The sequence below is a fragment of the Micromys minutus genome (genome assembly GCF_963924665.1).
Source record: "Micromys minutus genome assembly, chromosome: 7".
Lineage (NCBI taxonomy): Eukaryota > Metazoa > Chordata > Mammalia > Rodentia > Muridae > Micromys > Micromys minutus.
This window is the reverse complement of record NC_137976.1, coordinates 58,707,958-58,721,270: the sequence shown is the minus strand read 5'-3', so window position 1 is coordinate 58,721,270 and position 13,313 is coordinate 58,707,958. Positions and strand designations below refer to the sequence as shown.

The 13,313-nt window shown below is 46.1% G+C and overlaps 1 protein-coding gene across 6 annotated transcripts in view; it reads right to left on the bottom strand.

Moving 5' to 3' along the window:
- Window positions 1-13,313, bottom strand: part of KALRN (kalirin RhoGEF kinase) — a gene marked incomplete at both ends in the record, with an annotated part of 525,758 nt that overhangs the window by 175,848 nt on the left and 336,597 nt on the right. For all 6 annotated transcript variants that reach the window (XM_080919241.1, XM_080919243.1, XM_080919247.1 and 3 more), the window contains 5 exons: window positions 3,442-3,544; window positions 6,554-6,696; window positions 7,911-8,012; window positions 8,448-8,638; window positions 10,538-10,649. In XM_080919241.1, the coding sequence (XP_080775367.1) occupies window positions 3,442-3,544; window positions 6,554-6,696; window positions 7,911-8,012; window positions 8,448-8,638; window positions 10,538-10,649 (651 nt within the window). The remainder of the gene's footprint in view (window positions 1-3,441; window positions 3,545-6,553; window positions 6,697-7,910; window positions 8,013-8,447; window positions 8,639-10,537; window positions 10,650-13,313) is intronic.

The window sequence follows — 13,313 nt, the reverse complement described above, 5'->3', positions numbered from 1 at the left end:
AATACAGAGACGAGTCTAGACAAGAGAATCAAGTGGACACGAAGTGGTCCTATACATGAATTACTAAGTCACCTGCCTTACTAAGTCTGGCTTCAAAGAAGGCATGGGGATTTTATGAGCAGCATTGGGCACTCTAATAGACATGTGACCACTTTAGGAAAAACTCTAAATGCAGCAGTCCTTTGGAATGGACGATATTTATAGCCAGATCCGTATTCAGGCCACCTAACCCTCTAGTACCCCATGTTATATAGAATTTACACACTGAAGGAAGCCCATAGGAAGGTGGCTAGGAAATGGAACCATCTGGGAACATATTAATATAATCAATACTGGAGAACCTGGAGACTTCTAGTCTAGCCTTCAAAGATTTGAAAAATGATATGGTGAGAGTCTCCAAATACCTACAGCCCAAGGACCTGCCACTGTTCAAATCTGATGATTCAATGTTAGACACAAGTAGACCACAGTCTGCTGATAATAAGCTAATCCAGGAGTCAAGGCTAGCCACAAACATTTATGCCGGAGATTCCGGAGGCCAGCATGGAAGGTGGAGGAGAAATGCCATTCTGTTTATAGAGAGGTAAATCAAAGAAGCCACATCATCTTAGGACTAATACAGATAAGAGGCTGCTGACCGTTGCTGATGGTGATGAAGCCAGAGGTTGGAACTCACAAAGCTCTCCCCAGTCTGCTGAAGCATGGTATTCACACCCTAAGATTGAAAGTTAGCTTTTGCCAAATGTTAGGCAACTCCCAAGCAGATATATACCACTTATTCTTCCCAGCAGTGCTGTGAGAAGGCGTCATCTCCCTGATTAGTGGATGGGGAAACTGACCTGTGAAAAGCTGGGATGGAGGTGATGTCCAAGCTGGGATTCATCCAGTTGTGTTCAAATGCTTTCCCTCATACTGCAGCATTCAGAATACAACAGGCGATTGGAGGGGTGCCTCAGCCCAAAGTGGGCTGGCTCCCCAGGGTCCTTCATCCAACTACTGACATAACTCATCCCTTCACATCCGAGGAAGAAGATCTGGCATTCTCAGGAGAATCTACGGCTGGAGTGATTAATTGCCGTGAAGTGTCTCCACCCTGACCTCCCCAAACTGGCTGTCATGTTGACTATGATAAGTTTATCTGAGTCAGGCCAGGGCTTTTTATCCGGTCACCTGGAAACCAGGGTTTCTTGTCTCCTGGGAAAGGTGGAAGGAACTGGACCCTGTTGCTGACAACTATGAATTCAAGATCTCAGCGAATGATTTCACTGCTGGAGGGAGACATAGGTCGCCAGGGGTCACATGGCTACCTGGTCCTTACTGCTGGGTTGGGAGGAGGGTGAGAATATTTTAAAGGATACTGCATATCCATCAATAGCCTATTATTACTGTTTGAGAATACACTTTTTTTTTTTTAAGGCTTTGTATATGGAACCGAATCTCTAACTTCTTCACCTTCTGCCTGTATCCTATGGCCAGAGAAGGGGACTGGGAACCCATGCTCCCTAGAGGACAAGTACTCCAGTTTACTAAGCTCTCTGCTCAAACTTTCCAGGTTCCTTAATGTCTTAAGAAACAGGATGTTTGTATACTTAGCTACTTTTAGAAACTTGTTTTCAGTTGCCTCTGAATCCTCTATTCCCTGAGACCTAACAGTACGTCCCTATATTCACCGAGTTCACAAATGACTCCCAAGCCCTGATGCATGCTGCATGCCAGAAGGACAGCAGTGGGACAGACAGACACAGCCCATGTTCTCATAGGGGACCAGTGGCTTGGCTATAGAGACAACAGGAAACAAGAAATCGCACGGATGGGGGTTCACACTCCACAGACAGCGTACGTCTCTCCACAGTATCCAGCACAGAGTTTGGCACATGGCTTTGACAGGAGCATGTGTCTGGTCTGTGTGTGGCATGTGTAGAAAGAACACCCGGCTGGATTAAGTCAGCACTGTGTGTTCAGTGATACTGGTTGGGCCTGAGTTCTAGTTCCTGCTTTAACACTGACTACTAAACTTTTCTTGGGCGAGTTACTCAGTGGATCCTCAGTTTTACTTAGAGAAAGGCATAATTACTAAAATCCCTCATTTATAATAAAAAGCCTGCTGTCAAAGGTGTATTCTAGCCTCACTTACCTTGCCAGCAAGGGAAGAAATAGACAAATGGCCCCAGCCAGGGGTTTCTGTGTATGTCAGGATCCTGGGAGATGGGTTAGCAGCTGCAAGGGGTGAGTCCCCCAACAACAAATCTAGAAGTCTATGTCTGAACTTGGGCATAATCACACTTGACTTACCAACAAAGGACTGCTTTAAAGAAGAACACTTTTATTCATAGGATATTTTAGTTATACTGTTAGACAGCAGACTAGAGAAGCCAGGAAGACATAGAAATAGTTTCCTTTGTATTTTTATACCTAGAAAAAAAACCCCTCAAATACCCTATTTACTCTTCCCCTGAAAATGGCCTTAAACCATGAAAGCAGCTATTGGATGGCGTTAACCTTGAATGTCCTTGAGCATGAATCTATTAGTGTAGTTAGGGTGATGTGCTGTCCTTATCTCAGTAGAGCTAGGGATAGTCCCCATACAGTGTGGCTTTCTTCCCAGGAAGGAAAAACCTAGTGAATGTGGAAAAGTACCCACAATGTAGAAAAAACTAAAATCAAGAACAGGCTTAGCCTATTGCCTGAGGCAGAAGAACAGCCTGAAGGACCTGGAGTAACTAGGGCCAAGCAGTGTTTGGGGAAGTCTAACTTCACTGGTGACAATTGAGATGTGCAGCAGTAGATTACCTCATACTTTGGACTCTGGGTATGTGAGTGGGTCAGGCCATTGGTCCCTTCCTCTCTCTGCTGCAGATTCCAACAATCACTTTCCTCAAATGCATGGGGCCAGTGTCTTTCCTGTATTCCCCTCAGAGCTCCTCGTGGGAGACAAGTGGTCAGGTTTCTTAGAGGATGACTTTGTCTTTCATAGACCACTTGGTGGTTCCTCTGCTCTTAAGCGCTCAGGAACCAAGCCTGGTTGGGAAAAGGTGATCTACTAGAGTCTTTTTGGGTCAGAGGTCCTTTCTGAGTAGTATCTATTTCACAAACCACTGATCTAATTTTAAAATATACCCTAATCACACCATTGCAAAGATGAGCTAGTTACAGCCATTTGCGTCTCAGGACACAGTTCCAAACTCAGCCTCTCTGAGGTCTATTTTCTTGAGGCAGAACAGCCCAGCGACCTAGTAGGAGTGATTCGGAGTGACACTTTGCCTCTCTCACTGTTTACGCTGTGTGACTGTCCTAACCCAACTCTGTCCTTTTCCCTTTGCTGCCATGATACAGCTCCCGCTGTTTGGCTTCAGAGTGGAAGAACTTTGAGCACAATTCTCTAGGGCCAGTTCAACCAACCACAGCTTGGGGTAGGGAAGGAAGGCTGGGACTCTGTCTTACCTTGTCACTTTCCACGGTGTTCTGAGAGGTCCTGGAGGCAATGGATATGGTGTCTGGCTGGCTGCTCCCATCGCCCTGGCTGTCACCATCCTCTACCCCATCCCTGCAGGAAGAAGAGAGAAAAGAAACAGGGGTGGGGGTGGGGGGAGCCACTGTGGGTTTAGAGCATACAAGGTTTTCCCAGCTGGGCTGACAAAGTAGTGCCTGAACATTTCTATCAGGGATTGTGTAACATTATCCTGTTAATGGGCACAGACTAAGTGATCTCAGTGAAAGCACATTCATTTCAGTAAGCACGTGACCACTACATGATCTAGCACAGCACCACACGATACCTGCCCTATGTCTCTTCTGGCCCATACAGCAGATGAAGCATTAAAGCAACAACAACAACAACAAAACTAGGAATGAGACTATTACAGGTAGGAGGAAGATATATCTTATTTAGAGCCTGGGCTTCTAGCCAGCCAATGGGCTCCTCTTCAATAGCCACAGAGTACAGGATCCTGCATAATATAACTAGGATGGGGGTTGTCTTGCTGCTGGTATGGAAAAACACAATGTTCTTTCTCTTTGTCGAAATGCAGCCATGCTGTGCTGTTCAGATCAGCCTTGAGTTCCTGGGTCCAAGCAAGACTCCGGCCTCAGCCTTCCAAGCAGCTGAGACTATAGGCATGTAGTATGAAACTTAAAAAAATTGTTTTTAAACTCACATTTCTTTTGCTGGAGAAAATGGGTTGGGATATTTCCTCATGGGAAGGTTATCTTTAGCTCCTGCATATGAAACAGGTGTCCACTGTCTTCTTTTTGGCAGGTCTTATTGATTTTATATTTATTGGTAATGAGTTCTTATCAATGCAGAAGGGAAAGGCATTTTCTCCAGGCCTGGGGACAGCACAGGCTGTGGTAGCCTTTGAGCCAGCTCTGCTCCCTGGTGCCATATGGCACTTGTTACCCCATTCTTGGCTCTAGCATTGCATGGCTTTGACACCACATTGCTCAGTTCCCTTCCTTAAGATTGTGTCCTGACTCTGTGCTGAACCTATGGTCAAGCCCCAGAAGGAATGGTTGCCTGGGAATTGCTGACTAGTCTGCATTAGGGAAAACGTGGGCTGTGGTTAAAAGGGTTAGTGGAGGAAACTACAGTTATTCTCACGGACACTTTCACAGAAGTCACTCCATGGTGCTTGTAGAGGGATAAAAGCCTTGAGAGATGGGGAATTGGATGCTGGGGGATGTTATCCCACAGGCAGACTGCCAAAGATGATGACTCAACCTCTCTGAGTCTGAACGATTACTATCTCATATACCTGTGAGTGTACATGTGTATGCATGCACGAGGGTGGCCATGTGTGTGCCCATGTGTGCATTTGTCATCCTTCTGAGAAAGAGTTGTTTCTCCCATGCAGAACATTTCTAAGTTGACTACTTTCTCACCACAGCTTGTGGTCTTGGAAAAGGTCGGCTTATTTTAATAACATAGACCACACATTCGCAGGAAGAAAAAATATGCTGTGAAAAGAAATCACGTGACACATTTCAAAACCAAAAATGAAAGGACTTTCAGATCATCTGTTGTTTTGGATAGTCTGGGCCATCTCCCTCTCCCCCATTTGTAGATGGCTGAGATCTGGCTGTACTTTCTGCTTCCTGCTGTTTTGGTCTATTATGAACCCTTCGGGTCCACTACAGATGAAGCCAGTTCTAGGGGCTGAAAGGGCTGATCCAGGAGTGTGGGTGGCATCCCCCAAGCCCATGTAGTCCTCCGTAAGTTCTGCTATATCCAGGAAGCCAAGCTGATGGAAGTACACACCACCCGGTTGCTCTCTGAGGAGTCTGTGAGGCCCCTCTCCATTCCATGAAGGACAAGGGGAGAAGTGGGGGATAGAGGGGACAGTGGCAGACATTTCTAAGACATGTTCTTCATGTGTTCTAGAAACTCTCCAACTCTTTCAGATTTCAGAGCAACCCTTAGGCTCAACTAAGTTTCCTTCTCACAAAGTCCTGGACAATCCATTCTTGATACTGTATTCCTTTCTATATTCCCCATGAAACGGGAGCTCCCAGAAGCAGGGTTTCCTCTCTCCAGGATTAAAATAAGGCTGTAGTCTGGACCCAAGCACATAAAATTAAGATGTGCCCCCTTTTAATAGACTCATCTTTGGTCCCTGTAACAATGGGGCAGTGATCTGATCCTGGCCATCACTTTGGGGGTATTTCTGTCTCAGTCATACCCAGCTTGGGGCCACTAACTCTCTTGGTGCTAGCAATCCAATGCCATGACTCTGCCCGGCTTCTCCATCCTGCTTATCCTGGTTGATGCTGAAAGGTCAATAAGCCCTCTGGCGTATGCTGTCTGTGAACTGGGGAGGCGTGGAAAGCACACCGCCAACAGTGGCCACTGCTCTCTGGACATCACTGTGCTGTATATTTTTGTCTTCAAGATATAGGTATTGTATGATTTCCTCCAAAGGTCCCTCAGCAGAACCGTTGGAAGTGATCATGCCACATGCTGACTTGAGAAGAAATACCTAAGAAGCCACCTACTGGATTGGAGGAAGCTAGGGTTTGGAAGGGCCAAGGCACATAGGCCGTCTTCTTCCTGAAGTCATTAGTCACTGAGGGTGAGTGAAGGGGACTCCTTAGGAGCTGCACAGATATCTTTGACACAGCAGCCTACCCCTGTGTTGCAAAAAACTCCTCACCCTCCAATCAATGTGGAGGCCTCCCTGCTCATTGTGAAGTTCTCCCCAAAGCCTTCCCCAACTCCACAGAGAGACATCACTGTCCCCTACTTGACAGCATTCACTCTCTCCAGATGCTACTGTTCTTATGTGCAACTCCATGTGCAACACACGGTTGTCAGGAGGCTCTTGGGAGAAGTAACCCAACATGTACTTCCTCTCCCATTCTCGTAGCACACTTAAGCAAAGAGTGCGTTGATGGACAGTAACTGATGAGAATCTTAAAGATGGCAGAATTCACCACAGACAGAACCTGTAGGTCTTCCTAGATGGAGGATGGCACTGTTTCCACTAGAGACAAAGGGTCACCCTTTCCCTCCTCCATCGGTGACATAATATAGCAGTGACTGGGGACAGGTGTTGGTTACCTCTTACTATTGTTCCTCAGTCTGGCTGGTGTTTTAGGGAGCTGGATCGGCTCCTTTAAAGCTCCTTTAAGATGGATGATCCTTTCCTGAATCACTTCTCTGATGTTCTTGATCCATTCCTGCTTGGTTTCGATATTGGAAGCCTGGAGTGCCATAGGAAGGAGCATTGAGAACCCCAGCCCTTGTTGCCCACAAAGCCATGTCCAACTCTCTGCCTACAGGCTTAGCGGTTATTTCAAAGACACCAAATCTTTAGGGGTGCTTTTGCATCTTATCCCTTGACTCTTTAACCTCAGAGATGTGCAACTTCAAGACTCAATATAGATTTTATGGGTCACTTGAAAAAGTACGTCATAATTCATTAGGCATTGACCAAACTGCTATTGGTTCTTGAGTTGGAGCAGAATCTATTGATCTCTGCTGGACCTGGGTTACCACTTGAATTGTGGCTCCTTATGAAGCCCTGGAGGCACTTGGAATTGTGACATCCAAAAACAGTAGCTATTTCCCAGCAGGGTAAAGGGCATGTCAGGATGTTTAATAGCTGTCACACTCATATAGCCTGCTTAGGCTGGCCATCATTACTGGGGTTTCTGGCTGCTAAGCTAAATGTGCTGATTAGAATTGCTGCTCCAATAATACCCCATTGCCTTCTGGATCCCATTTCAGGTAACATTTCATGACAAGTAGCAGCTATTTTACAAATTAAGGGTGAATACTGAAGCTTTTGCCTGAGATGGGCCATCTGCTCCTTGGTGATGGACATTTCCTTGACTAGCAAGTGATTAATGGAAACTCTGTTTGCACTAACCTCACCTAGTCAGGCTAGTGCTACCAGGAACAGGGACTCAAAGCCAGCCTGATCCCGGAGAGCTGAACCATGGGGAATTCCTGGTGGCTGTGATTTTATGAGAGCTTCTAGAATACACATCCAAAGAATAAGGACCATATCTTAAATGTGTTTTTTTTTATGTCATTAAGCAGAGCACCTTGTACATGGAGGACATTTAGGGCAATCTGCTGAGCAAGCACAGAGCAACTCAAGATGTCTTTGTTACAAGGTTGGTTGTTCTTGTCTCTAGAAAGAGACATATGGACAGAACCTAGTTGACCTTGTTAAGTCAATGTGTTATCCCCTGACCACTATGAACTCAAGGAAAATATCTGCCTTCGAGATCCTGGGCCTACGTTTATGGTCAACTTAACCTCTCCATACCTGCATAAAACTGTCATTCCCAAGAGAGGTCTGGTGGCTCACTGGTCTCTAGGCCCTGCTTTTTGGTGTCCCATGCCTGCTTCCTTTATCCTACCCAATTAGCCCAGCCCCGATTTTGTGGTAGAAGAGACAAGTACTTACTTTGAGGACTGTTTTATTGTCTGAGGATGGGGTGCGCCCAGACCACAAGGCGAATTTGCAGGGGTCACCTTCTACATGCTCGGTCACACCCAGCTCTGAGGTCTGTAGACAGGAAATGCCTGTGAGAGGCGGGGAAGGGGAGGGCAGTGGGGGAAACTTAGGGCTGGGATAGGAAGGGGAAGGCAACAAAAAGGAGAGGGCCAAGGGAGGGGCTTCTGTCAATCAGGCCTCAGTAGACTAGATCTTTTGTTCACATACCCAGGATTAAAGGACCTGCTGGCATTTGCCCAATTAGCAGGTATGGGAGGGATGGTGAAGAGGAAGGTGCTAAAAGCAGACAGAAGACCTTTGAACTCTAAGATAAAGGAGTGGAGGATGTGGAAGGGAGCTTTCCAAGTAGGAGGTCTGAGCTTTTGTCCAGGAGAGCTTTGGAGGAGAGAAGTAGGGAAAAGGTGAGCTGTACATGTCTCTATCCCTTCCTGTCCATGGGTTCTACGAAAGCAGGGAATCTTGTCTTGCCCCACCTGCCCCACCTACCAGTAGCTTGTTCTTGTAAACATATTTCGTGTGTCCTGAAGAGTCTTTGATCTCTTTGCTAAACACCAAGGAGATCTCAAAGAGGAACAGATGCCGCTCCCGCCCCTTCCGGATCAGCGACTTTGGGTCCCACACTTGAAAGGCATCCTGGAGAATCAACTCTCCCTGTACATCCAAGTTCTCATCGAACCCTGAAAAACACCCACGTGCCCTGTGGAGTTTCTCAAACACTACACTCAGGGGAGGCTGTATTGCATTCCCCCTTGTTGGCTATTAGCTTGCACAGACATCTAATGTAGTACCTCTGCCTATACAACCGTACTTAGGCATTTCCCACTGCCCAGGTCCTGCACCATGCCTCCTACAGACATATGGGATATGATAACGGTCCCATGGGATGCTCTCCTCCCAATGTGAGAGGAGCTGGGGGGGGGGGGCTCCCAAAGGAACAGTACCCAGAGTTTCTTCCTGCACAGCCCCCATTGTTCCTAGCTGAGTGGGGTTTAGGTGGAACACTGTCTGGTGTACGCTTGGTTGTGCTGTGGTTGTCATTACCTTATTTCTTATATTCCCGACATCTACTTATATACTGCTTCAAATCTTTCAGAAAGTTCCCAAGCCTCAATTGCCCAAGAATCATCCGGAAAGCAACTGAAAACATGGACTCTGAACACCTCTCTGTCTATGGGACTTGATTCGGTGGGGGTTGGGCAAGTCCATAAATGTGCAGCTTCAGCCAGCTCAATCGAACAGGTCCACAGACCGCCCTGGAGTGGCTGAATTGAGACTATGTTTAAGGGACAGTTTAGACAAATGGGGTTCTCTTAAAGGAGGACATTCAGCCTGGGGGAACCTGGTGCACACAGGAATGAAGGGGGTAGACAAACTGTGACAACAGGAGCCCTTTCTGATGACTAGCACTTGGCATGTTAGCATGACAATGACATTGGCTCCATTGCCTAAGGCCTGGGTAGCCTTGTACTAAGGGTAGTCCAGGAAGGACCGAGAGATACCAAGCCTGTTAGATGATGGTAGTGGCAAAGGAGGTGTTGTGGGGTGAATGCGAAGGGAAAGCGCAGCCACACACTTATTGGCTGGTCAAACTGGACAGGGAAGTCTTCACCCAGCTGTCAAATCTCATCCGGGCTTTGCTCCTCCATCTGCTTTATAATATTGAGACCACGTAACACGGGCCTTACTTCATACTGCACTTGTTCTAGGTGCCAAAAACACAGTTCTTGCTGACAGAAGTCCTGTTAGGGTCACATGGCTGGGCTTTCCTAGGCTCTCAGGAAGGACAAAAGACTAGCTGCACAAAAATGTCAATATATTGAATGCCACTTAACTATTCAATTAAAAATAACCATAACAGTGAACCTAGGCTATCCATTCTCTTCTATGTTAAAGAAGCTGGAGCACTCCTATACTTTTAGGGGTTCAGTAGGCTGAGAAAGAATTGCTGTTTTAAAGCCAGTCTGGACAATTTAGTGATATATCAAGCAAAAGATCTGTAGATATAGCTTAGTAGTAGTGTTTGCTCAGCATGAACAAGACTTGATTTCAATTTCAGTACTGAAAAAAGGTGTGTATTCATGCGTGCATGCATGCATGCCTGTGTGTGTGCACACGTGTGCATGAGCACACATGTGTAAGGTTGCTATCATGCTAAATTCACTGGTGTATACTGTGTGTAACCAGCATTTCCTGCTCTTCTAACTGTGAAGAAAATACAAAAGCTCTGGATATGAGCAGGTCTGTGAGGCTCTGGCTTATAGTTTATAGTAAATATCACAGCCTGCACTGGATTCTGTCACGGACAATAAGGCGTCCACACAGCTAAATGGCACCTGGAGGCAGATGTTAGCTATGCTGCTCCATGGTGCTCCCACACAGGTAGCTGGTGCTCCTCACACAGGTAGCTGGTGCTCCCACACAGGTAGCTGGTGCTCCTCACACAGGTAGCTGAGGACCCATTTAATAACTTGTTTTTGACTCCTCTTTTCCAGGCTTGTTCCACTTCCCTCTATAATATAAATTCCCCGGTCTTAGGAGTAGGGGCGGAATCCCAGGAGGACTGAGGGATCAGCTACCTTCCAGCATGCTGACATGCATGGCATCATTGGCTTTCTTGGGGACACTGAGCATCACCTCCAGGCCATCCTTGAGCTCCCCTTTCCCTTCTTCACAGCAAGTTAAAAGTTCCTGGGGAAAAAAGTCCAGACACGATTAGGATCATCTCCCAGGTTTCCCAACCCTCCCTTTTCTAAGCCATGGAGTAAATTATACACCAGCCTCAGTATGTCTGTAACAGTTCCCTCAGAGAGAGCTATAATCAAAAATAAGATGAAGATTATTGATGATTTTCAAAAAAAACAAAAACAAAAAAAAAAAAAAAAAAACAAAAAAAACAAAAAAAACCCCAAAAAAACCTCAAAAGACCAGGTAAGTTTTATCAGGTCCAAATGAAGCCAATCCAATCCAGTTTCCAAAGGCTAGAATTTGAAACCCAGAGTACCATGCTGCAGAGATACAGTGTAGTGGGACCAAAAGGGAAGACGTGGAAGAACAGAGGGTGTGTGGCACGGCCTTTGTGGGTCTCTGTGTACCCATGGCTGACATTACTCTTATGTGCAGACTTTACTACACGAGGACTGAATCCCATCCTGCTGGGAGCAACCTGAGTCTAGGGAAATTACAGATTTATAACAGGTCAAAGTTTAAAAGGATGGCAAGGGTCAGGGAAACCTGACCCGGGGCTGATGATTGAGATTCTGGACGAGGACTTTGGTAACCACATAGGAGACTGCGGTGAAGATGAATGTAGCGGCAAGGAGGCCACTCAGGGCCTGAGATGCAGCTCTGAATGCACAGCTGGGTGCCGCCATCCAAGCCTGCCAGAGTCCTTTCCACACCTCCCCTCCCAGGGCAGGCCTTGCCTTACTTCCTGGGCACATCACCTTTCCACTGTACTCTCACTCATCAAAATCCCAATGACAGATACACAGCATCTGCTTGGCTGAGGAAACAATCTGCTCCACCATCTTACTACTTGCAAGACCATTTGGGATGGCTTTTGCCCCTCCAAAAAAGGTGCATTAGGAAAGAAACTGAGTTCAAGCCCTGCAAGCATAACTATGCTGTCTCCTGGCAAAGGAACTGCAGGCACTTGCCAGCATGAGAGTGTTTTTCTGTGGAATGCTCTGAAACAGGATGTATCTGGCCCTCTAGTACTTCCTATAGTGATCAAGCCTGGCTTTCATGGCACAGCTCCGTAAAAAGCAACACAGGAGCTAGCTAGGTAGTTCTCTAAGTAAAAAAAAAAAAAAAAAAGTGTGCTGATCTGGGTAGAGCACATTCGGATGGTGCAGGAAAGGGACGGAACCTCACCGGTGGTGAACCTCACCCATGGTTCTGGACGACTCCCTGCTTCACCACTCTCTTGGGATTATCTATTCCACTCAGTTTATTGGTAAAGCTCTCTCCTTGGGAAGATAGTGAGATTCTGAAACAAAATATCCAGTCTCTGGATTTTCCCGAGTTATCTTGGAAATGTTCCCATATGATTAAAGGAGGCTGGGGCACTCGGAGTACACTTTGGGGGAAATTGATTGGAGTTCTTGGTCCTGTCCTTTCCAGTTGACATAATGTCATCACAGTACAATTCTCCCACATGAAGTTCTCTTGTGTCCCCACCCTTTCCTTTAATGGTAACCCTGGTAACCCTCCCAACTTTGTTCTCAAACATCAACAAAGGAATGCCTGAGGCAAAGCACAGAGGGGAGATGAGAAATATGCTTCTGTTTGCAACAGAAACACTAATTAGTTCAATCCCCTAAGCAATTTAACAAGTCCACCAATCTACTGGCAGAGCCAATAAATCCCCCAGGCCCTTTGCAGTAGTTTCTGATAAGGAGGTGCCTGCACATTTAATTTACGCTCCGAAAAGGACAGCAGCAGCAGATTTACAAGCAGAGGATCAAACACTCCAAATGACACGGTTTCACTTTCCTGTAATAGCTAAGTGATGAGCCCCAGAGGGTACTGACAATTAAAGATCAATTTATTTGGAATTAAACTGACTTCAAAGAGAAAATAAACGCCATGTTATTTATAGTAAAGCTCAACAAACTATTTTCACCCATTAGGCACCCTGCCACCAGCACATTTTAAAGAGGCTAAAATTACCTTTTTACAATAATTTTACAGCTTCCTTGCAATAAAATCACCGCTACCTTATTTGTTTACCTCTCAATTCCCTGTGCAAATACCTCTCTCTCCCAAAACATTTAATTCTGGAGTGCCAGTACAGAGCCCAACTAACTCCAGCTCCATTTCTTTCCAAACCCCTCTTGCATAACTCACATAACTAGGGGACTTCTCTTCAGGGAAGAGAGAGGAGAATGGCGGTATTTCTCTTAGAGCAACGTCTTAATACATTTTGGATGGGCAATGTGGCTGGGAACACCAGTATTTATTTTCTTTCAAAACTCACAATCTCTATCAGTTCCTGCAAAGGCTTTGTAATAGATCAAGGCCACAAAAGTCTATTTTAAAGCCAAGCTTAAAAAGCGATTCTATTTTATGTGCATGGGTGTTTTGCCTCCACGTATGTTGGTGCACCATTCGAACACTTGACACCCAAGGAGGCCACTGAATTGTTACAGACAATTCTGAGTGGCCATGTAGATGCTGGGGAGGGACTCAGGTCTTCTGGGAGAAGCAGCCAGAGCTTTCTAACTGCTGAGGCATCTCTCCAGGTTCACACAAAAATCAATTTTGAGATAGGCTATCAGCACAAGAGAGCTACCTCTGAAGGGTCAAGCAGTAAGCAGGACAGGGAAGAAGAACGCTGTTCTAGGAGTTCTA